This window comes from Corapipo altera, unplaced genomic scaffold, assembly GCF_003945725.1.
Source record: "Corapipo altera isolate COAL_440 unplaced genomic scaffold, ASM394572v1 164, whole genome shotgun sequence".
Lineage (NCBI taxonomy): Eukaryota > Metazoa > Chordata > Aves > Passeriformes > Pipridae > Corapipo > Corapipo altera.
This window is the reverse complement of record NW_020884969.1, coordinates 465,562-490,952: the sequence shown is the minus strand read 5'-3', so window position 1 is coordinate 490,952 and position 25,391 is coordinate 465,562. Positions and strand designations below refer to the sequence as shown.

The following is a 25,391-nucleotide window of genomic DNA, read 5'->3' as shown; positions in this document are numbered from 1 at the left end:
ATTCAGGCTGACTCAAGAATCATGGAAATATCTTTATTAAGCATGTCAGGAAACGTAGCAAAATGCTGTGTCGAACAATTGGCCGTAGCAATGCTACTCAGCCCTGCAAAGTGAGCCTGGATCACATCTGATGTGTTACATAAAATATATGTCAGCATTTTCCTGGCAATAACAATAGAGCAGTTGTTGAAAAAACCTTAACACGCTGCAAATAAAATATTTGGAATTGTGGTCACTGCGGAGCTTAACACACTCAGCTGGAGACTCACATGTCTCAATCCCCTTACAAAGTGCTGAATAAGGCCACTTTTTTAGGTATATAGATACACAGTGGTGAGTTTAAGGTCTTCTTATATATTTCAGGTATAAAAGACATTTTTATTTAGCTCTATCTATGCATTCCTGCATATAGGGATATGACCGGAGGAGTAAAAAATGGAGATGAAAGCAGGAAAGCAAGGCCAGTGTGAGGGAGGAGATACAGTAGCAAAGTTTTTCATGAGGCTTGAAAACTGCTGAGATTAGTCAGGAAAGAAATCAGAAATAATAGGAAAGCAGGAAAGCAGTGGATGATCATATAAGGAGGAGGGAAAGCACTAAATGTACGGGATGGGGAAATGAAAAAAAAATAGAAATAAAAAATACAGACAAACAAAAAAACCCCAACCCAAACAAACAAGCAGAGAAGAACTGCCTTTTAAATGAGTTATAGAATTGCCAAGGGTCAGAGAAGAGTTCAGGAGCCAGGAATGCACCCTCAGAGTTCAAGCATGTGATTTCTCCATAGAATTCTGTCCAGCTGGAGCTCTGGATGCTGTCATTGCAAGGCTTTGAGAATCCACCCATTGCTGACTGTGGGCCCCATCCCCCCAGTAACTACACCAGTAACTCATCTCCTCGGTGCTCTCACTGAATCAGAAGCTGCTTTTGGAACATTTGGGGGATGGAGAATCCTCCAACTCAACCCAAGCCCAGCCCAACAGAGGTGGCCTCCTGTGACTTCTTGTGACCTGACCCTATGGGACAAATTCCAGTTAACATCAGTGCTTCCAGTGACTCCAACAGGGTCGGGATTTCATCTCCTGCTACTTATGGGTCTGAGCTGTGCCGGCTCATCCTGAATCCCACAGAGGTGCTGACACCTCATTCCTGAGCTCTGAGCAGAAACCTCCTTCCCCAGACACATGTCCCCATCCAGCCTGGGCTTGTCCCACAGCGTGGGCAGCAGGGGAGGGGGGAATTCTGCCCCTCTGCCCCCTCAGGTGAGATCCCACCTGCAGAGCTGCCTCCAGCCCTGGGGAACGACAGCACAAGGACGTGGAGCTGCTGGAGAGAGTCCAGAGGAGGCCACGGAGATGCTGCCAGGGCTGGAGCCCCTCTGCTCTGGAGCCAGGCTGGGAGAGCTGGAGGTGTTTACCTGGAGAAGAGAAGGATCCAGGGAGACCTGAGAGCCCCTTCCAGGGCCTAAAGGGGCTCCAGGACAGCTGGAGAGGGACTTGGGACAAGGGCCTGGAGGGACAGAACAAGGGAAATGACTTCAAGCTGAAAGATGGCAGGGTTAGATGGGATATTGGGAAGAAATTCTTCCCTGTGAGGGTGGGGAGGCCCTGGCACAGGTTGCCCAGAGAAGCTCTGGCTGCCCCATTCCTGGAAGTGTCCAAGGCCAGGTTGGATGGGGTTTGGAGCAACCTGGGATAGTGGGAGGTGTCCCAGCCCATGGCAGAGGGTGAAACAAGATGACCTTTAAGTTCTCTTCCAACCCAAATCATTCTGAGATTCTGTGACCCTTCCAACCAAACCATTCTGGGATTATCAGTAAAAATCCCTCTGGCATAAAAATAAAATTCAACTTGACCTGAAAAGGACACACAGGCACTGATTCAGCACCAGTTTAGATTAAATTCAACATTTCATATAAGTAAGGAAAGTCCCAGACTTTCCAGCTTTTCCCTCCGTAATATCCCAGGATCATCAAGTACTCAGGGCTAGACTGGAACAGCTGGAAAAGGGATACACTGGGTATACTCAGCCCTGTGATGCTCAGTGACAGGAGCAGGACTAGGTTGGTGGCTGTGCTGTGTTTCAGGTACCTTTGAAGAGACTGACACCAGCAGAAACAAAGCACTTGCATTTCTGTGAGCTCAGTCATCCCAGGAGAGCACTTCTGAAAGGTTTAGGAAGCCTTTTGATTAGAAGTGAAATTGGAAATCCCAGCTACAGATCCCAGCACAGAACAGGGAAAAACCTGCTGTCACCAAAACTACCCATTTCATATTTTTTTTTCCACAGCTCTACCAGACAATGAATTACACAGAAAACCAGATGAAGGGGAAGGAGGAACACAGAGGGCTGTTAGTGTGGTCTCACCATCACCTCCCTGCTCCAGGTAATTCTGGCTTTGTCCAAAGCTACCCTCGACAATCCCCCGCTCTCACCTGGTTTATCTGTGATGTCTCTTTAGGGATGAGGTGACTTGGTGCTGATTTTAATGCATCTCGACACCTATCAGGGCTCCTGATCTCACAAGGTGCCTTTCCCACCCTTCCCAGCTCCCCTTCTTCCCTAAAAAACTGCATCAGACAAGGACTTAGCCGTAAGCCAAACAGCTTAAATTAGTCTCTCGTCCCACTGAAGGGGGTGTTCAGTCTGGAGAAGAGAAGGTTCCAGGGAGAGCTCAGAGTCTCTTCAAGTGCCCAAAGGGGCTCCAAGAGAGCTGGAAAGGGACTTTGGACAAGGGCCTGGAGGGACAGGACGGGGGGAATGGCTTCCCACTGACATGGGATGGCACCACATCCACTTGGAGGGATTGAACATCAGTAGCATTTCTTTGCTTTTGTTATAAAAAAAGAAGAAAAACCCCAAATAACTAGAAAGCTGGGCCAGTCCTGAGCTAGAACTCAGTGGCTGATCCTTCTCCCCAAGTCCTGTCTGCAGGGATTTGCAGCAGGGACACAGCACCCACCCCACAAAGACACTGGGATGTTAATAAGACTTGTCTAAAGGAAAGAATGGCTTTCAAACCTGGCTGTAGCACCCTGGGCAGAGCCCCAGCTTATCCTGGGATCTGATGGACCAGGTAAGGAGAACAGTGGGTTCTACAGGCAGAGGAAAAAGGCTTGAGGAAGCAAAGCTTTATAGGAGCAGGAGGGTGGGGAGATCTGGCAGCCCCACTGGGAAAGCAAATTTGCTTTTCTTAGATTATTTAGGGTCTCCCACTAAATCTTCCTTGGCCCTGCCTCGTCTAACGCCGGCCCTGCCAGAGACACTAATTTTCCCTGCCCCATCTGTTTGGATTTGCTCACTTCCTAATTTATCCAACGCCTAGCTCCATGGTGGCTAAGCATTTTAATCACAGTGATTAACACACTGAGCAAGAACAAAACAAAAATGGTTAATCAAAGGCTATTAGCAGTGTTTGAATGTCTCGACGCCGCGTTTTACACATGAATGCTGGTTAACGATCATCTCCCCACAACACTTCCTACGGTCCCTGATTTATTCCTTCCTCTGCCAGCTCGCAGTTTGCCACCACCACGGCAGAGATTTTGACCCATTTGGCACCGGGAGGACACAACACTCTCCTCCAGGAAACGCTCAGGGTTTTCAGCCTGTCTGAAGTGCTCGAAGCCACGAGCAATCACTAGAAAATCCTCGGGAGAACAAGCACAGTGGGACAGAGATGCAACCTCTGATGCTTCCAAACATAAAGAGGATCCTTCCCAAATCGAGGAATGGGACAGATCTACAACAAAAAATGCCAAGAACTGTCATTATTAGATATCTTAACTAGTGTTTGGCACACAGGGATATTATTTATGCACAAACACAGGGAGCTGGGGATTAATATAAGCCTCGACTTGCTCCTACAACCATACCCATCACCCCAAAATTATTCCCAGCATCAAAACGGAGCCCAGTGCCCAACTGGGAATCAGAACCCCCTGGGTGAAGCAATGTTAGCCCATAAAAAGACTCAAGGATTGCTCACAGGAAGCGAGGGGATGCCCTAATACCTGGCCAAAGTATTAATTTGGGAAGCCCAAGCCTGGAAGAATGAGTTACCTGGGCAGGGCAAGTGTCTTATCTGTGTTTGTAAAGCCTTGTGTAAATTAACAGCCTTGCACAAACAGGATTTAAAACAAAAATACAAGTGGAGCAACAGGGTTTATGGCTTTAAATACATCTCCAGTGATTTAGGCTGTGAGCACAGAGCTGAATGGTTTATTTACAAGTCATGGCTGCTTAAAGCAAAGCAGAAACGTAGGTTTGTTTGGGTGTTTTTTAATAGTTAATACCATTTAAAAGCAGCCCAAAAAGTTTGGCCACTCTTCCATGTTTTGAATTCCGCTGCTTTCAACTGGTCCTTCTGTCACTGAGCTTTTTCTGAGGCCCCATTGGCCAAATAAGTCGTATTTTTCTTATGAAATAGGACACCATGGGGCTCTGGTTCTGGGTTCAAAAGCCTCCAGTAAAAGCTGAATGATGGGTTGTGGAATCATGGAATCATTAAGGTTTGAAAAGACCTCTAAGATCATTAACCACTATGTCCATAATAACCAGTAAGTCAGAAAATGCTACAACCCCATGCCTGCACACAGACATCCAGCTCCCTTAGGATAAAAAAGGGTCTCTTTGGTGGTGAACTGGAAGGAATTGAAATGAGCAGCACAAGCAAACACTTCCTGTTCTACTCAGGTTTTCACCTACCTTTTCCAAGTAATCACCATTTCAGGGACATTAATTATTTCAGCTCAATCTTTGCTTTATTAGAAGTGTATATTTACAGCAAAATGGCAGTTTTGGGAGTTTTATCTCCAGTTTGGGTTTTCTGGATATGTGGAGACAAGTATCCAAAGTCCCAGTGCTGTGCAATAGAAAAGAGTCATCTCAAGATGGACCTCAATGAGCTCAGTCCAGTTATGTCTCCAGTCATTCAGGTCCCTTAAAACAGCATTCCCAGCCACAGGAAGCAATAACCACACTGACCCTGCACATTATTCATTTAAAAAGCCTGGCTGGTAGATCCTTACATTGCCCATCCCAGCTTCCCACCAGTTCTACTCCACTGTTTATTTATAATTTACTATCCAGGTGTCTCTGGGACAACTTAATACCCCGTGATGGGCTCTCATCTCCTCCCTGCTAATGAACATAATAAATAACCACAGTGAGCATTAGAATCAATATTACACTCTGCTCACATCCTGGAGAACGTGAGGTCTGTGGCTTGAAATCCTGCTGGAGATGAAAAGTCTCCCTGGGATCGGGAGTGCTCAGGCAGGAAAGGTGGATTAGTGGGCTTGGATCCCAAGGGACAGCCCTGCTCTCCGAAGGGCTGGGAAGGCATCGTGCAGCTCATGGCTCATGTTTCAGGTGAGATGCCAAGGACTGTTTTAAACTAAAACAGGAAAGATTTAGATTGGATATTAGGAAGAAATTCCTCCCTGTGAGAGTGGGGAGGCCTTGGCACAGGTTGTCCAGAGAAACTGTGGCTGCCCCATCCCTGGAAGTGTTCTAGGCCAGGTTGGACAGGGCTTGGAGCAACCTGGGCTAGTGGAAGGTGTCCCTGCCCATGGCAGGGGAGTTGAACTGGATGGGCTTTAAGGTCCCAAACCATTCCATGATTCTATGAAGAGACATCAAAATTTTCTGCACTGAGTAACCTCTGTGAACAAAACTACGGATTCATTTCTGCTCTGAGAAAATAAATGATTTTAACGGGTACTGTCACAGTATAAAGTTCTATTCACTGCATGAGAGGAACAGGCTGCAGCTACTTGGAATTCTCCTTCCTATAAGGCAGAATAACAGACAACTCTCGGGATGCTGAATTCAACTGCTTTTTCCCTTTGTTTCCTGTTCTTAGGAATTCAGAAGAACCCCACACAAGATTTCATGCTGCCTCTTGTCAAAGCCAAGACATTCCTTGATTCACTCATCAGCTCTTCACCTTCTTCCTGACCTGCTCCTACACTGACAGCTCCAAGGCAGGAGCCAAACCACATCATCCAGCAGCTGAAACCAGACCCAAGCTTTTCCTTTTAAAACACCCATCACCTTTGAGATTAGTTATTGCACCACCACTTGGTAGCCTCCCAGGAAATATTCAGGCAACATATCTCCTTGCTCCCTTCTCAGTGCTTGCCCTCTTCCAGGATTTTCCTTCAAATCACAACCTGCTGCAGAGAATTCAGTGGGGACTCAACTCTCACCAGACCCTGGGGTAAGTTACTCCAAGTGGTAAAAGATGAGAAAAATGAGAGAAACCACAGCTCAGTGACTCATCCAAGAGCTGCTGAAGCTGCTGAAGCTATTCCTGGTTTCACGCCCAGGAATCTCTGTGTAAAATCACCCCAGGTACTCCGTTTATCATGTGTATCCCAGGGGCAGATGGGATTTGATCCAGAGGGGGGATTACAATGTCTGTGTCCCGTTTTCAGAGCTGGGTTTCCCTCCTCAAAGGTGCTCAGCTCTCTGCAGAGACCACAGGCATTCTTAAAATGCAATCTTCTGGTGAAAGGTGTCCCTGCCCATGGCAGGGGGTTGGAATGGGATGATCTTTAAGGTTCCTTCCAACTCAAACCATCCCAGGATTCTGTGATTCTGTAAAATCCTTCACATTAAAACACACTTGGACTGCAAAGTAAATAAAACACATTCCTGCTAAAAACTCCAATAAAGCAAGAGCAATTTCTCTAAACATATTCCCAAAGCCCAGTAAATACACACGAAACATAACTGCCTAATAAAAATACCGAGAACAAACCAAATCTCCTTCACCAGCTTCTAACTGGACTAGAGAATCAGAGAATTATAGAGTTATTCATGGAATGGTTTGGGGTAGAAAGGACCTTAAAGCTCATCTCATTCCAACTCCCTGCCATGGGCAGGGACACCTCCCACTAGCTCAGGTTGCTCCAAGCCCCATCCAACCTGGCCTTGGGCACTTCCAGGGTAGTCCTGGAACTCCAGCCAGAAGATATTGCACAGGCAAACCTTAAAAAATACAGGGATCTTCAAGTCTCTCCAGTATATGATAAATTCCCAACTGTCATTACTTTGTTGAGTCAGCAGGAAAGAACCTGGTCCTCCACATCATGAAATTGTAACTCCTTAAGGTGGGAAAAGACCTCTAAGATCATTGAGTCCAACTCAACAACAACATCACAGAGAAGCTGGAAAACTGACCTTGGAATATTCAGTGCCTTGTCCCACTTAAAAATAACAGTATCCACAATTAATCTGAGGAAAGCTTTTTGTTCCACAGATGTTTCCTCTCTCTGCAAGGGGTAAAAACTCACCCTGCTGTTTCAGCTCTTCCATGATAACTTACTGTCTCTAAGGCTCAAGTAATCCCTATTCCACAGAGGAATTTGCATGAAAACAAAACAAATAATAAAAAAACCTCAATAAAATAGCTGCAATTGTCCTGTTCTCAATATTTGCAGGAAAACTATTTCATGCCCTCAGAATTCACAGAATCATGGAATGGTTTAGGTTGGAGGGGACCTTGAGGATCATCTCATTCCAACCCCCCTGCCATGGGCAGGGAACCTTCCTAATGTGGGAATCTCCCTAATTAAAACAGCAAAGAGACATCAAGAAAAGCAAAAAATTACAAAAAAACAAGCACTGAAGAAAATTTTGCCAAGCTCCAAAATCCCTCAAAGGACTAAAACATCCACCGCAGGCTGTTAAACACACGGCACCTCCTGCTCGGGAACTTTGAAAGCCACAAATGCCAGGTGATGGTTGGATAACCTGGAGGAAAATCACAATTTACCTGCCCAGATCCAACACCTTTTCCTTGGCCACCTGTGCTCTTTTCTGTTTGCCATCAGAGAGTCGATAATGAGCCGCACGACGTTTTGGCCTGAGATCTCTGAAAGTACTTCCCCGTACTGCCAGAAAAGCTCTTTCAAGCATTGTGAGCTGTTTTCAGTAACTGATAGAGTTCAAAAAAAAAAAAAAAGGTGTTTTATTCTCAAATTGGAACTACTTTAAAAACACCAAACATTGCTTCTGCTCTGTGGTTCCTTCCTTTGACTCAGGCAGTGATCACGGATCACAGGCAGCGCTGCACAATGGCTGGTTATCCCTGTCACCCTGAGCTCTGACCCGTTCAGGACATGGAGTTACATCTTTAATTCACCAAAGGCACAATGGAACAACTGCAGGACACCCCAGGAAGGGCCTCCATCAAAGCTGGAGCAGAGCTGAGTCGGGAAGGACTGGTAGCAAACAGCCTCATTTAGATAATCCCACTGGTTTGACCCAAGGCGATACAACCTTATCAGATAACAGAACTCCCCTGGGGGAGGGAAAAGAGCATGAGCTCATAAACCCACAAAGGCTGACTTTGCTGACTGAATCCAGAGGGTTTAGATGTATCCAACTCTTCAGGGCTACACATCAGCCCCTCTGCTATGGGCGGAATGGGACACAGTGTGCACGGGAATGGAACAGCTACACACAGAGCTGGTAAACAGTTCTAATTTAAAGGTGGGTAAAACAGCCTAATTTAAAGCTGCAATTTCTTTTTATAATTCTACTCAGATGATTAGGAAGAGCGATATAGATCCTTTAATGGGCAAATAATTTTGGTGTCATCATTAGATTCATCAGGCAAAGGCTGCAGGAGCAAATTCCATGTCTGGGATGGTAAATTTTCTCGGACGTTCCCTGTTCCTACAAAGAAGCTGCTCTGAAATCTAATACAGAGCTTAACAGCACTCTCAGTAAAACCAGGCTTAAGTTGTCAGGCTTTGAGGTTGCATTTCTATTATGAATTTCTCTTTCATTAATAAGGAAAAGGGACCCAAGCCCCAAAAACCTGAGACTTCCAGAGGGTCCCTGGCTGGATGGGAACCCAGCAGCTGATGCTTGAAGGGCAAGGAGAGTCAGCCTGGGACAGGTAGGAGCTCCCTCAGAACATTTCTCAGTGACCCAACAAAGTCTGTGTGGATCAGAGGAAACACTGAAACCTGAACTCCCTGAAAGGAGGTGGCAGTGAGGTGGCATCAGGCTCTGCTCCCAGGGAACAAGCAACAGGACAAGAGGAAACGGCCTTAAGCTGTGCCACAGGGAGCTGCAGGTTGGACAGCAGGAAGAATTTCTTCACAGAAGGGATGGTCAGACATTGGAAGGGGCTGCCCAGGGAGGTGATAGAGTTCTGATCCCTGGAGGAGTTCAAGGAATGACTGGACGTGGCACTCAGTGCTCTGGGCTGGGTGACAAGGTGGGGATTGGGCACAGGTTGGACTCGATGACCTTGGAGGTCTTTTCCAACCTCAGTGATTCAATTATTCTGTGAAAAGTTGAACACACTCCTACAGAAGGAAACGGTAAAGGACAGGAAACACATGAGGGGCAATGCCAAGGAGGGAGGACAGGACAGTGCCCATTTCAGAGCTCTTTACAGATAATCAGAGAATCCCACCGGCCTCACAAACACGGACACACACTCGCAGTTGGAGTTAACACAGATTAAGTGTCTGACTGAAAGGTTTTCTCTGGCACTGGAAGAAAAATAAGTACCATTAAAGGTGTCTGATGGGTAAAAATCTCCAGTTTTATGATGGGGAAAGTGCTCCTAAGGATGCAGACTTCTATTTTGAGTGACTAACAGATGTTTTCACTGAGGATTTAGGACAGGAAGAATACAAATGGAATCATAATGGCAGCCTAATGAAGCTTAGTCCTCAGTTAATTCACACAACCAATTAATACCACACCCAGTGGAACATGTGAGCAAGGCAAGGACCCTTTCCTTGACCATAAGGCAAAATATCCAGTCTAAATATCACATCATGGAATGGTTTGAGTTGGAAGGGACTTAAAGACCATAAATATGTGCATTTTAACTCTTTATTAGGGCTGTGCTCCTTTATGAGCAGCACACAAGGACCCAGCACCAAGTCCCACTCAGAAACACTTTCCTGATCCCAGCCTGGCTCCTTGAGCAGTCAGGAGCCTTGAACAGCTTTCTGTTCTAGTGAGACTCACATTCCACGTGGGAAATGGCACTAAATAACAAATTTTCAGTTGGTACCTCCTCATTCATTAATTCCTACGTGAAATTCTTCAGCAGCTCCCCTCCAAAATAACAGGATGGTTTTGCCTTTCCTCACCATTTCCCCCAAACCAGAGTTTCAGGACTGTAAGAGCAATTCATGCAGTGCAAACAGAAGAGTTGTGACCCTCCCAGTGTTTTACACACCTTTGTTAGGAGTGCTAGTTTACAAATCCCCTAATCCCCTGAAAGAAAGGGGGAAATAATCGAGTCCCAGGCAAAGAAGTCGGCACAGACATCAGAAATTCAATTTAAACCCTGAATTCAAACTCCCGTCGCAGTTTCGCAGCTCCCAACAATTGTGGTCTCTTTTTTACTTCCTCTGAGAACACACTTAAAACACCAACAATAAAAATTGGAAATAACTTGCCCTGCCTGCTAAAAAACTGGTCACTTCCCAGGAACTGCAAAGAGCGGGTTCCTGGTGAAAGGAGCAGCAGGGAATTCCAGGAGATCTGTGTGTTCAAACAGGAAATTCATTGCAGGCAGAGCTTGATCACAACCAAGAAAAATAATGAGCCTCTAATTGTGCAACAAGCCATACCAGAAAAAAAAAAAGAAAAGAAAAAAACCCAAATGTTTTGATAAATGGAATTATTAAACTCCAGAGCAGTAAAACAAAGGCTAAGAACACAAATGATAATAAAGCATCATTTATGGTGGTGTTCCGAAGCACTCCAGTGAAGCACAGGTAAATGCCAGGTTACTCAGGCAGAGGTTTAGTACTAAAAGGCAGTGTTTAATCTGATTTTTTGCTCTCCTGAATTTCTGGATGGAAAATATTCCCTTTACTCATGGTTAATTTTTATTTTTCTGTGAGGATATGTGGTTTTTTTCAGCACATCCCGAGACATGGGGCACAACCAGAAAGGACCAAGCACTAAGACCAACCCTACAGGGCTCTTTTATCCCTCATGTTCCCTGTTAGACAACCAGATTTCAAACAGGGCTTTGCATCCCAATTGGAGAAGCCACACCAATTTCACAGCAGCTGAGGAAATGCCTGAGAATAGTTGAACTTAGGGACGTCAAGATTTTCACACAATAAAACCAGAGCAGATCAACCATAATTTTTCTGCAAAATTATAAATGACACCTGAAGTCCTGGCTGGATTCACCTACTGAGAGATGATTAAGCTGCAAATCTGCAATTACTTCTAATCTTAAATAACTGATAGGATTTGAACTCCCCACATACAGTAGCTCAGATGTGATATTACTGGGAGCTTTTTGAAACCAATCAATAACTATTAAAGCTGGATCCCATCAGCTACCACCAGGTATCAGCCACTTTCTCAATATTTCAAGGATTCAGTTATTCTTAGACACAGTTAAAGTAGTAAAATGAAGTGGTCTCATACTGACACTGCGATAAATACGAGATTAAATATAGAACAAATTTATTACTCCCTGAAGTCCTACTGAGTGTCCTGATTTTTTTTTTTATTTCTATATCCACAACAGTCTGGTTTACTTTGATGTTTTATTATCCCAGATCTAAAGCTCACAATTGCAAAGCTGGTTCAAAGACCCAAACCTAGCCACGCCGGGAACGGGAAGAGATGCCGAAGGGAACGTGCGGATCGGGATGACGACCCTCTGACAGCCGCCGTGCCCCACTTAGAGCAAGTGGCACTGCCAGGAGAGTGATTTGTGACACTGAGCGTGTGTGACACGTGGTGGCAACCCCTGGAGTGCCTGTGGGCTGCCAGAGGGACGTGCCTGCGGGAGCTGACTTTTCCTAATACCCCGCGCTTTGAAGGGAGCGGAATAATCAACCCATTTCTGAAGCGCTGGTTTGAAGGGCTCCGAGGAGTCTTAAAGTAAAGCAGTTAATTACTTGGTGTGCTTTAAAAATAAATCAACCCCCAAATTAAGGTTGGATGGGTCCGGGTGATGAGTTTCTGGCTTGCAGCCCGTCCAGTGCTCCCAGGATGGTCCCAGTTTAACCCCACTGGGTCCTCACTGCAGAGCGAAGCACTCAGAGACGCTGAGGAGCAGAAAACCACATCCTCCCTCATCAGCATCCAAGCAGGATGAGTCCACAAGGACACAAACATTTGGGTCTCAGCTAGATGGACTCATTTGGGCCTCTGCTAGATTCCCTGGAAGTGTTCAAGCACAGGTTGGACAGGGCTTGGAGCAACCTGGTGAGGTGAAGGTGTCCCTGTCTGTGGCGGGGTGGTTGGAACGAAATAACTTTTAAAGGTCCCTTCCAACCCCAACCATTCCATGATCCTATGATGTGCCTTGGCATTCCTCCTTTCCCCACCTCACCTGGGATTCACCTTTCATGCATTAATACTGAAGTGACCCACTGAATGTAACTCTCCCAAATGTGACATCGACAATCCAATCCAATGAATGGATCTGGGATCCACTACTGGATACAGACCCAAACAGGTCTATATGGCCACATCTGAAAGCCAGAAGTGGAGTGTCCTGGAGACTGTGATAGGCTGGATACACCTTCAAAAAAACACCCCAAAACCAAACCAACCATATTCTCATAAAAATGAAAACTAACCCTAAGTAAGGGGAGTATTTTCCTTCCAGTGTGTTGCATCCTTCTGGGCTCCTCCTTGTCCATTAGGCAGGTATGATGTTATTTGTGTGGCTCAACCACCACAGGATCACCCCTGGCACAATTTTGGCTGGGACCTACCAGCCCTCACCTCAGCAGCATCTTGGCACTGCTGGAACCATTCCCAGCTGGCATCCTGGAGAAAGCCACCCTCTCCCAAAAGCCATGAAGGCTTAGCACGACAGAAACACCCACACTATGCCAGCCCATCTCGGGGCCAGAGGACAAATCCTACCACTGCTGTGCTCCCAAGAGGAGATGTGGCCAGTGAGGGTGAGTTCAGGGATCAGGGAAGACAAAGTAGGCTCTATTCTTGAACAGAGGACATGGTTGGATTTTACAGGTCTTTTATTTAAAGGAGCAACTTGAAGAAGAGGAAAGCAATGAGATGGAACCACGGAAGGGAAAAGGTGTCCCTGCCCATAGCAGGGGGCTGGAACAAGATGATCTTTAAGATGAACAAGATTATCTTTAAGATGAACAAGATGATCTTTCCACCCAAACCATCCTGTGATTCTCTAAAAGGGCTTTGGTATCATCCAAAAGTGAGCTTTGTGACATTTGGGGCTGGAGCCTCTCCTGGCGTCAGTGGCACGATGCATTTACGTCAGTGTGTGACAACGGCCCCGGAGTGACAAGGACTAAGGTGAGATTAAGCATTCAGGAGAAAAGCTCGTCCTTCACTGGAACAAGGGCACCAAAGCCTTATCAAGCGCTGCCTTTCGGCACAGCCACGTGCCCAGGCCAAACCTCACCCTCCAGCTCCCGCTCCGGGTCGGATGCACATGACTTGGCAAGGCACTGCTGCAGCTTTTCCCAAGGAAACCATTTCTCCCCCAGCCCAGCTGTAACAAACACCGGGAAATAAAGCCCTGAAACGACCTCCTGCTGTGTCACCCAGTCACAGTGACAGACCCCGTGTGGTGACTTCACACCCCAATGTGAGATCGGATCTTCCCGGGATTTGTGAGTCTCCTGCAAGGCAGGAGCTGATGGATTTCTGCAGCCGGTGCACACACTGTTCCAAATTATTTCCACTCCTAATTAATATTCATAAACGACCCACAATGCTGCGCCTTCCATCAGCCGTCACACACCACCCACGCCAGATGAAAGGACAACTACACCAGATAAGCAGTTTATTGGATCAAAAGTCCCCTTCAGAGGAGGAGACAGCTATTGGAACAGCTCAAACTGATAGCATTCCATGGCAGGGAGGGAGTATCAGCACATCTCCCTCTTTAAACCCCAGATTCAGCACCCGGAATGCATAACCCAATTATTATGTTAATTTAGCTGCATTTTGCTGCTCGAGGCCGGAGCTGGAGGGAGGAACTTGGGTTTGAAGAGCTGGCACCGAAAATGGTCACTTCAAAAAACTCAAGAGACACCCAATTACACCATCAGTGTTTCAGGTTTAATTCCCTGTCCCTGTTGTCACCTGTCTGGATCTGGGCAAGGACTTTGCCCTTCAGCTTTTGCTTTCACTTGCCATTTACATCTTGCTCAAGCAAGATGCTGAAAGGTGTTTTTACCCATCCTCCTCCCCAAAGTCAGTTTAGGTGGAAAAAATCAAGCATCTCATCCCCTTGCACAGAACATGGACTGGGAATAACAGTCTGGCTGCTGCTGTTTGGCCACTAAAAAGAAGTTAATTAAAGACACCTGACAATCCCATCAAGCCCATGCAGGGTGACAGAAAACACTGAATCTGTAACATTGGGTGTTCCCCCCTCTCCACCTAATGGGAAACAAGTATTTCCCAGCTTTAAACTGAAAGACAGCAGGTTTAGGTTGGACATTAGGAAGAAATTCTTCCCTGTGAGGGTGGTGAGGCCCTGGCACAGGTTGCCCAGAGAAGCTGTGGCTGCTCCATCCCTGGAAGTGTCCAAGGCCAGGTTGGACAGGACTTGGAGCAACCTGGGATAGTGGAAGGTGTCCCTGGTTGGAATCAGATGACCCTTAGGGTCCCTTCCAGCCCAAATCATTCCATGGTTCTGTGATAATGGCAAGATGATTCAAAGGAACAGGGAAAGGTGTATTTCCCACTGCTCTCCAGAGCTGTTCTGCTCCTCATCCCTGAGAGACCCAAATAGTCTGCCCAAGAGAAAGCATATTTACACCCATTGCCAGAGAGGGAAAGTATAAATATTTCCAAAGCTTTATGAAGGCTGGTACTTACAGTCATGCTTTGAAAGGGAAAGAATAAAGCAAAATATTCAATTAGAAAAAATTACTATAATTGCAGGTTCTATTTTATCCCTCCATTAAAGCAATAAAGTGCCTGGGAATATTGCTGAGTTGGGATACAGAGCTTAGTGCTACTTAACATATTAATATACATCCAGGGGGGTTAATTTAATTTAGATTTGCAGGAGGGTCTTCTCTCCTCCCTGGACCCCACTGTCTCTCCCTACACTTCCTACCATCCAGCTGGATATCCATGCATGATTCTCCCCCACGCCAAGGGATGGACATGCAGAACTGAGGCTGGACATAAATTCTGACCACACCTCCAGAGCCAGAGGACATCCAGCACATCCATGCACAGCTCCACACATCCACATTCCAGTTAAAACCCTGTCTGCCTGCCCCTCAAAGCTGCAATGTCTGGATATTTGATTTTCTGCTGGAGGAAAACATCCAGTTTCTGCTCTCCGAACACGAAACAAAATCCTCTCGGAAACGTAAAATCATCCCATTTTGCTCCAACAGCACATAAATCCCATGGGAAGGGATTTGTTGTTGAAAGTCACTGAGGAAGGAACTGCTGAGGCTGAAGAAGGGGCTCTTCCTCCCAGCCCTGGTTCTCATCACACTTTTCCACACCACGACGCCACAAGCTGCAGTTTTCCCAATAAAACCTCCTCGTTCTTCCCTGCCATAGGAGATAAGTGAATCTTATTTTAGGGAGCCCTTCATCCTTTTAATTAAACAAATTAATATCACTGCTCCCTATCTCGTAGCCTCCATTATCTTTTGTGAACTCCTACAATTCTGTTGTAAAGATATATTGAAAAAGTGCTAATTGAGATAATCTCTGGAATTCAAGAGTTGCTGTATTTTTAGCCATGTTTTAAAACTATTTTCCCTTTGTTTCTGGAATGCCTCCCATCCTTCCTCCCCTGCCAGACTGTTTACATTATTTAAATGCCTTCTGCTTATACCACTCTTTACAATTTTTACTTCAACAACATCGGCCTCCGTTGCTCTTTTTTCCCTCACTTAGACATAACTGGGATGAATTCCAATCCCAAACTCAGAACCACTCCTGGTGCCTTACTGCTGTCTTCTGTGTTTGGTAGATCAGGCAACACATTCCTGCCAGTCCTGTCATCCAGAACTGCCTGCGGGGGGGATCCAAGCACGAGGAGTTAAACTGTTCTTCTTTTACAACGGAAAAGGTGATTTTCCCAGACGCTGGAATGCTGTAAACTCACAGGGATAGTTGTCATCCCTCTGCTTTAGCAGAGGAGCCTGAGCTACGTCCCTGAAAGGATGGGGAAGCCCAACTCTCCTGGAGTTTTATGGAGAGTTGTAAAATCCAGTATCCATTGTGGAGGCAGAAACATAACACAGCTCCCCTGTCCCTACAGAAAATCCCACAGAGCCCCAGGAGCTGAGGGAGGCTCTGGCAGCCAGACGCTCTCCTCTCTCACCTGGGTTGTTTTTTTCCACAGGTTTAATTAGAAAAGTGATAAAGGCAGCTTCAGGTGCCAGAGCCTTTTGCATCGTGGCTCCTGAAGAGTTTTTAATAAGAGTTCTGCCAAAGTGGTGGGGGTTTTATGGGAAACCTCTCCCTCATCCACCTCCCTGCGAAGGCAGACCAGGAGATGCAGCTCAGCAGCCCAGTGAGTTTTCCAGACTGAGCCTGGACCTCTGCAGTGTTCACTTAAACCTGATCCCAGTAGGCTTGGTTTTCCTAGTCCCCATTCACAGACCATCTACAGGGCACTGAGGCAGCTTTGGGATAGATTCCTGTCTTAGTCCTATTCCCCATGAAACAGGAAGAAGATGCCCATTCCCTCAACCCATCCTGAGCAAAAGGAGGTAATCAGAGGGGGGATAAAAAAAAAAGAGGGAAAGTGACTTTTTACATGGACAGACAGTGATAAGACAAGCAGGACTGGTTTTAAACTAAAAGAGAGGGATTTAGGTTTGACATTGGGAGGAAATTCTTGGCTGTGAGGGTGGTGAGGCCCTGGCACAGGTTGCCCAGAGAAGCTGTGGCTGCCCCATTCCTAGAAGTGTCCAAGGCCACATTGGACAGAACTTGGAAAAACCTGGTCTAGTAGGTGGCATCCCTGCCTGGGGACAGCTGGAATTAGATGATCTTTAAGGTCCCTTCCACCCAAACCATTCTATGATTCTACTCTGGCAGTACATGGATATTTCTTTGGGATACAAAAATCCTCAACAGCCTCTGCAGAAGGAAAACCAAATCATCCCAAACATGCCACTGCCCAGGCAGAGCAGGGTAGAGGAAGAGGAGGGCACAGTAAAGGCTCTGGGCTTGAACACAGAAGGTTTCAGCAAAGCTGCCAATTCTGCAAAGGATCTTCTGTGCAGCTGAAGTCACTTAAGGACAGACTGTGAATATTTCATAGGTGAACCTGAGCTCTCACAGATTCCCGAAGAAAGGAGACGTGAGGAGAAGCACAGTCTCCAAGTCCCACTATAGTTTTGGGGACATATTTGAGATGGGCTTTTGCTCTATTTTTTTGTCTCTTGGCCAAGATCTGATTTTGGCCCAAATCTGGTTGCTGGTTCAAGACTTGGATACGAGGAATAACACACTGAAATAACCGAAGTCCATTGGTAAAATTTGTCCAGGGGTGGACAAAGAGCAGCTCCTGAAACTTTTCCTGAGCACTGTAAATGTTGTTCCTGTGCTACAGCAATTCCATATAACCAAACACAGGCTGAAACTGAAATATAGAGCGGTGGAAAATATAAATTCCCAGAGGGGGGGGAGTTGCAAAAAAAAAAAAGAAAAAGAAAAAGAAAAGTCCATCCATGGGAAGCTGCAATGGGCTGCTCCTGCTACCCTGGGACACAACCAAATGCTCAGTCCCACAACCCAGGAAAGCTCTTTCCCCATTTTCTTGGGATCCCATTTGGAAAAGCATCTCAGTGCCCTAAAGCGGACTTGGCCATCAGTCTGAATCCCAGTGCATCAGAAGGAGGAGGGGGTCAATGAAGTAACAATATTTGGCACATGTTCTTTGCTTATGCCTTTAATTACAATTTAATTTCCTCTCTAGCAAAGCCTTGCTCTGACTCACAGCTCCTCCTGCCTAAAAGCTGCCAGGTGTTAAAACACTGCCTTTTACTACTGCTGATTTTCACCACAGTCAGGTGCTAAAAATCAAGTCAGGATTTGAGGGAAATAAAGCAAAATGGAAGTTCTGTGAGGGATCCAGACTTCTCCATAGGCTCACCTTCATTCCCCAAGGAAAATTACACGTTTGATGTCCAATTTCTGCTCCTTGCAGTCTCAAGGCAGCAAAAGCAGCTCTGCTCCAAGGAGATGCTTTATCACCATCAGTTCTCCCTCCATCCTTTTCATTAAAAGAAATGCTCCCTGAATAACCTACATTTGTTAGGAGAGGAGTACCACTGCAAGGAATAAAGGTAGCTCAGTGCAGCCAACAGCAAAATGGAAGTATCTGGAAAGATGGAAAACAGAGAGCTTGGGATTTTAACAGAAGAAAAATGGTGAGCCATCTTTCCTCCTCCCCTTGACACTCTGCCTCCCCTCCACCAGGAAAGGCACTTCCAGGTTGCCACTGGCATTAGAGATCAAACCATGGGGTGAGTGGGAAAACAAGGCATGGTTGTTTTTCCTAGAGTTCAGTGGGAAGCTTGAACAACTGGAAGGGGATGTTCTGGTCAAGGACCAGGTGGGTGGGAGCATTCCCTTACAATTCACTTATAGTTTTGGGACTCCTGGAGATGATGCCTCAAAAATACCTGGCACAGGTGGTCTTCTCCTTGACAGCCATGGAAAATTTATGCTGGATCCAGTAGGAACCAAGTCAGGTCACCAGAGCAGTTCTGCTTCTCCTTCCTCCTCCCCAGACACCAGGGCAGAGCTGACGAGCTGCTGTCACTGCACAGCCACAGGGAACCACATGGCTCTTCCTCAACAGCATCCAAGAGGAAACCAGTTCTCCTCCAAATCCCACCCCTCACCTCCCCAAGCCACGCTGTCTCTGCACAAAGAGTGAGCCACGTGGGAAGGCCAGTTCCCAGCAGTCAGGGCAGGACATTATTTCTCCCAAGAAAAGGTGTGGAGAAATCCCTGCCCTCTCAAGGCTGGTCCAGCAGATCCGCTCCAACATCTGTGGTTGGACCCCCTCTAGTGGGAACCACTCAACAAGACAAGGAGCAGCACCACCACCCGCAGCCCATGGAGACCCTACTCAAAGGATAAAGCCTTTTTTTCCCACCATTATTAGGATTATTATTATTATTATTATTTTCACTCACACGCAACCTACATGCTCTGCACTTCAATGTCTTTGGACCTCCACACCCACAGCCCAGCACTTCCTTCAGGAGATGCCATGGAAAGCTCTCAGAAATGGGGGTGGAGTGGGGAAGATTTTTGGAAGAAAGAAAAACCTACCTGGAAAAAAAAAATAAGAAGCTATACCCCAGACCTGATTTTGTAGGGAGAACATATTTATCATCTATCCCAGAATGTCTTCCCTCTGCCAACTTGTCAAAAGCTGACAAAACTCCATACTATAAAAGCAAGCTGTTAAAACTTGGCTAAAGGGAAAAACTCAGCTGCCAGACAAGCTAACCAGAAAAAGCTGAAAAAAATATTCCAACGTGCCAGGAAATTTATGGAAAGGCTCTACAGAGCTGAACATCCCAAACCAAGACAAGGAGGCAGCATTAGGTCAGCAGCTTCTCCTTCATCTGCTCTTTGACAAGCAGATGTCTCCCACTTGGAGGGATTTGGGCAGAGAACTTCTGAGTTGTAGCTGCCTGTATTTCTAAACTATCCAAAATTGTGTGTCGCTAACTCACAGACCAGCCCAGAGCAAAGTATTTTAGGAGAGCCTGAACCCACTCATCATGGAGTCATTAAATACCACATATTCCACTTAAACCCATTGATTCATCCTTCCACCTCCAAAGCCGAACAACTCATAGATTTTGGTCTTTCCACTAATAAAAAAGATGTCAACTCTCCGCCTAAATGTTAGGAATTTTTTCTGTTAGTCAGGCACATACACAAAATGTTTTAATGTCAAAACAGTGACAAGGGTTGTTGTGGTCTGCTTGGGGCTGTTTTTACAGAATGTTTTACTCCTAGATACGTATTCAAATCTGTTTTAATAACAAAACCACAAATGTAGTACATTTGAGTCACAGAACTCCCCACTACTGACAGTTTAACAGACACAGAGCGATTTCCAGCTGGTCAGCATTCATTTTAGCTTGAGCTCCACATCCCCTTAATCCAATGGAATCCAATAAGGTTTGCTTTAATAGCACAGTGCAACGCAAGGGATCGGACTCCATAAACCCTGTACTCCAGGACAGCATCCCTGACCCACTGACCCACTTCTGACAGGGGTTAAGGAAAGGTACATCAGACAGGGAAGTTCACTCCTGTCATTCACACAACCCGTGCAACTGTTGAAGATACAAAAGCTTCAAGCCTCAACTGTTCCTCCCAGATTTACAAAGCTGAACAGCTCCAGTGAAAGCAACAGCCCTGGCAAGCTCTGACTCCCGACCTTCCTTCAGCTTATTCCCAGCAAAACTACAGCATTCCCTCAAGGAACAGCCCTTTGCATCTTGCAGAGCAGCAGCTCTGTAATGAGCATAATGTGCCCCAACTGGCATCCTTCACTTTCTGGGTAGTCTGGATGAACTGTTCAAGTCCTCAAGAGAATCTAAGATTTGAGATGAGAGGTGAAAACCATACATTTATGGAGGTAAAAACCCCAGGAGCTGAGCCTTATTGGTGGGAATGGCATTTGAGATCAGAGTCCTGGAATCCATTTGGGATCAGACTACTTCAAGTAAGAATTAAAAATATGAATATGTATGTATATATGTATACACGCACACATTTTTACAATGTATGCTATTTTTCCAACAGCCACTACAGGCAGGCAGTGTTAACACAGCCTTCAGTTCTCAGCTGAGCAAGAAAAAACCATAAAAACCCAGGAATATCATTAAGCCCCCCCTCAGTACTCACACTGCCCCCTCAGCCCTCCTGCCTGGTCACGATTCACCCTCTGCAGAGAACACAAACAGCAGACAAAGCCCTCATCCAGACTGCTCCAAAACAAGCTCCTTCTCCCACAATCCTGACAAAATGAAGAGACAACCTTGCTAAAATAAGATCCGGATGTGTATTTATACTTCTGCCACAAAATGTTATTTATTCATCATCTTATTGGCAAGCCTTCCCGATATTTAGAAGAAGCCCCTACAAGAATTGTGCTATCCCTCAACTCCAAACCCAGATTTCCCTAAGGGATTCAGGAGGAGGATTTCTGTACTACTCCAACCTGCCCCCTCTCTATTCTCTATGATTTCATTCCAGCTGCTGAGCAACACCCACGACAGCCCCTACGTAACGTACGATCCCGATTACGCTCTGTGCACGCGTATCCGTGATCCTGCAGGAAACCAGGCTCGCAGCATTCCACTCTGAACTTACACCATCCCAGGTTTTCCTCCTCCATCCCCAGGCACAAACCTCTTGCCAGCACAGAGCGGTTTCGCCGCAGGCAAAGGCGGCCAAACCAGCACATTCCAGTCTTGCTCCCATCACCGCATTCCAGATTAATTTTAATGGCATTTGCAACAGCTGTAGTGGGAATGAAAAAAGACACCCTCGTGGAGGCTACTCCACAGATCCCAGGAAGTTAATTCTGCCTCTGGTCAGATACTGGGAGTCAGCTCCACGCTGTCCAGCGTGCCTTAAAAAAAGCAGGAGCCGCGTGCTAGTGGGATTAGGGATCAACAGGAGAGAAAGCTCCCTGATTTCACCTAAAGTGATCCGGTCTGCAGTGCTCCTTGCCAGTCCCCTTCGGCATTCCCAGCCCTGCAAACGTTTTTCCTCTGCATTAACAAAGCAGGGAAAAGTCTGGGCAACTTGAGCTTTGGTTCTTCATATTCCCAAAAACCAGCCCCCCACGCGCATCCCCTCCTCTGTCCCTGCCGGCATCGCTCCGGCGTCCCCCTCCCCACCGGCTCACTCGAGCGTGCCACGGCTTGGAGTGTTTGTGCACGGCTAAAGCACAATCGTTCCTTTTGCCCGACTCCGGGAGAGGAAAAATCCAACTTGCCAGAGGAGCATCTGCATCGAGAACTGCCTTTGCTGATGGGATCAGCACTCGGGAGCACCAGAGGAAGCAGGAGAAAGGGTCGAGGACCAATTCATCATCCTCGCACGCATGACCCGCAGACATCCCCCCCCCCGCCCCCGCCGCCCCCTAGCCTAAAACTCGGCCGTAAAAAACCCATAAAAATAGAATAAACCCCCAAGCAGAAGTTGAGAACAAATGTGCTTTGAACGCTGCACAAATGACATTGAAGATGCAGAAGAAATATGTATTTGCTGTTGCACTGCACGATTCCAGGGGCTTATTTCTACGTACACATCTCACGCACCCTTCCCACGAACGTCCCCTCCCCTCCACCCCCGCGGCTCCTTCAAAAAAAAAAAAAAAATCGGGAAAATAAAAATCTTTGATCCCTAAGGATTATTTTAAAAGCTACAAACCCCAATCGACCCCCATCTGCAGCCTCTTCCCTACAGCCTGAGCCATCCGGGGGGTGGAATGGGTGTTCCCAGAGCTCTGTGGCACAACCCGGAGCCGTCCCTCCGCCCCCTATCCCAAATCTCCCAGGTTTTCCACGTTACTAACCCGCGTCCCAGCTCAGAGGACGCCGGGCCACGCCGGGTCTTTACAGCTGTCCTTACACCACCTCTTTCTGTAAGCCCGACATCTCTGTGGCAGTGTTTGCATCCACAGGCTCTTTCATCCTGGAGAATCCCTCCCTGCCTCCTCCCACCGCTCTTTTTGGGGAGGATAACGTAATTTCCAGCTCACGCTGGAGGATGCTTTTTTATTCCTGCTGAGCCCGAGGTCACTTCCTAGACCTCTCCTCTGGCCAGCGTCTCCTCCACCCCAGGACCTCCCTCTGGAGGGAACAGTCCCTTCTCCCTGACCTTCAGCCTCACAGCAGCGGCCCCACCGCCGTCCCCACCGAGGAAAAGGTTCCTTCTCCTTCCCAAGCCACAGCCGAGGCATCACGCTGCGTTTTTCCACTCCCCTATCCTGCTCCTTCGGTGCCGGGGAGGGTCAGCGAGCCAGAGAGCTCCCGCTTCGCCGGCTCTTGGGGATAGGGGAGACCCTCACCCCCTCCTCACCTACCGGAGGTTTGATCTGTCCCAAGGGGACATCAACCCTCTGGAATTGGCACATCCCAGCATTCGGGGGTCCGCTCCCCATGCAAACCCTCTCTGGAGCAGCCTCCGTGTTCTGTGGGGTCTTTCTCTGGCTGTCCCGCGGCTCCAGGAGGTGGGTGGTGGGTGAGTCCCCCCTCAGGGCCACAGGAGCTCTCTCTGCAGCGCTGGTGCTGCGAGGGTCACCCCCAGCCCCAGGCCTGCCTCCACAGGGATGTCCCCCCCACCATCTCCTGTCAGGAAGAGCAGCTCCATGACCCCTTCCCCGTCCTGCCCTATGTGTGGGGGGCAACACCTACAACCCCAAGGAGCCAGAATCTATTCCATCCCATGCCATGAGGGGCACAGATGCACGTTCCCTCTGGACTGTGAGATGACAGTAGCCCCATTCTCCTCTCCCCAGCCCCACACACTCATTTGGGGGGCATGTCTCCTCCCTTTGGAATTCTTTCCCAAATATCCACATGGGGGGCACCAACCCACATCCTGTTGGGACCAACAAATCCCACTCCTCCCACCTCAGCCCCAAGGACACATTTTGGGGGAACTTCTCTTTCTCTCAGATGTCCCCTCAGCACAACAGGGGCCCTGACAGCTCCTCCACCATGGGGAGCACTGGCAAAGCTCCACCTTGAACTGTGAGGTGACAATGACTTCATGGCCCCCATCTCAACCCCAAAGGCTCATTTTATGGGAATCTCCTCCCTTTGGGTCTCTCCTCACCCAAGACTGGAGTAACCCTCGAATCTCCATGGGGAGGGCACCATACTGACCACAATCATCTCAGACCACAAGCTGACAGTGACCCCCATCTGCCCCACCTCAGCCAGGGACAGTGACCCACCTCCACCTCAAACCATGAGGTGACACTGACCCACGTCCATCTCAGACCACGAGCTGACAGCTCCCCATCTCAGCCAGGGGACAGTGACCCACCTCAAACCAGGAGGTTACACTGACCCACCTCGAACCATGAGGTGACTCTGACCCACCTCAAATCATGAGGTGACACCGACCCATGTCCACCTCAGACCACGAGCTGACAACGACCCGTACCTGTCCCAGCTCAGCCAGAGGACACTGACCCACATTCACCTTGGACCACGAGGTGACACTGACCCATGTCCACCTCAGACCAGGAGCTGACAATGACCCTCATCTATCTCACCTTGGCCAGGGGACACTGACCCATATCCATCTCAGATCACGAGCTGACAGCTCTCCACCTCAGCCAGGGAACAGTATCCACGTCAAACCATGAGGTGACACTGACCCACGTCCACCTTGGACCACGAGGTGACACTGAGCCATGTCCATCTCAGACCAGGAGGCAACACTGACCCACATCTACCTTGGCCCACGAGCTTTCAGCTCCCCACCTTGGCCAGGGGACATTGACCCACCTCACACCAGGAGGTGATGCTAACCCATGTCCACCTCAAACCATGAGGTGACATTGACCCACGTTAGATCATGAGGGGACACTGACCCACCTCACACCAAGAGGTGACACTGACCCATGTCCACGTTAGACCATGAGGGGACACTGATCCACCTCAAACCAAGAGGTGACACTGACCCACGTCCACCTCACACCGGGAAGTGACACTGCCCCACGACCACCTCAAACCAAGAGGTGACACCGACCCACGTCCACGTCAGATCACGAGGTGACACCGATCCGCCTCAAACCAAGAGGTGACACCGACCCAAGTCCCCCTCCCGCCGGGCGCTCACACCCCCCCGCCGCGGCCGCGCTCCCGAGCCCCCCGCGCCGCCCGCCCCGCCGGGGGCTCGGCGGAGTCCCGGGCCGCCCCTTACCTCCAGACCTGCCCCATCTGCAGCAGGTGGATGACGGTCTGCCAGACCCAGACGGAGATCCTGCAGAGGCGCTGCGCCCCGGGGGTGGCTCCTCCTACCCCGGCGGCGGGTCCCCCGCGCCGGCCCGCGGTCCCCCCCATCATGGGCGGCCCGCGGCTGCTGAGCCCCTGCACGGCGCCCAGCCCGCCGCCCGTGAAGTCCTGCACGAACCAGCGGAAGCTCAGGATCTGCACCAGCACCGAGGGCAGCAGCACGAAGGCCAGGGTGAGGCCGCACCACAAGTAGTCCCGCCGGCCGTAGTGGTGCAGCGCCAGCCACAGGTCCGTGCCCACGTCCCCCACCAGCACCAGCAGCGCCAGCACGATCCACAGGCAGTCCAGCCACGGCTTCTCGGCCGCCTCGCCGACCTCCGGCGGCCCCTCGGCGGCGGCGGGGGGGCGCGGGGCCAGCGGCTCGGCGGCGGC

At 48.3% G+C, this 25,391-nt stretch overlaps 1 protein-coding gene across 1 annotated transcript in view; it reads right to left on the bottom strand.

Annotated features, from left to right (window-relative positions):
- Nucleotides 1–25,391, bottom strand: part of XKR6 (XK related 6) — a 180,210-nt gene that overhangs the window by 154,323 nt on the left and 496 nt on the right. The window contains exon 2 of the mRNA XM_027665087.1: nucleotides 24,928–25,379. Within this exon, the coding sequence (XP_027520888.1) occupies nucleotides 24,928–25,379 (452 nt within the window). The remainder of the gene's footprint in view (nucleotides 1–24,927; nucleotides 25,380–25,391) is intronic.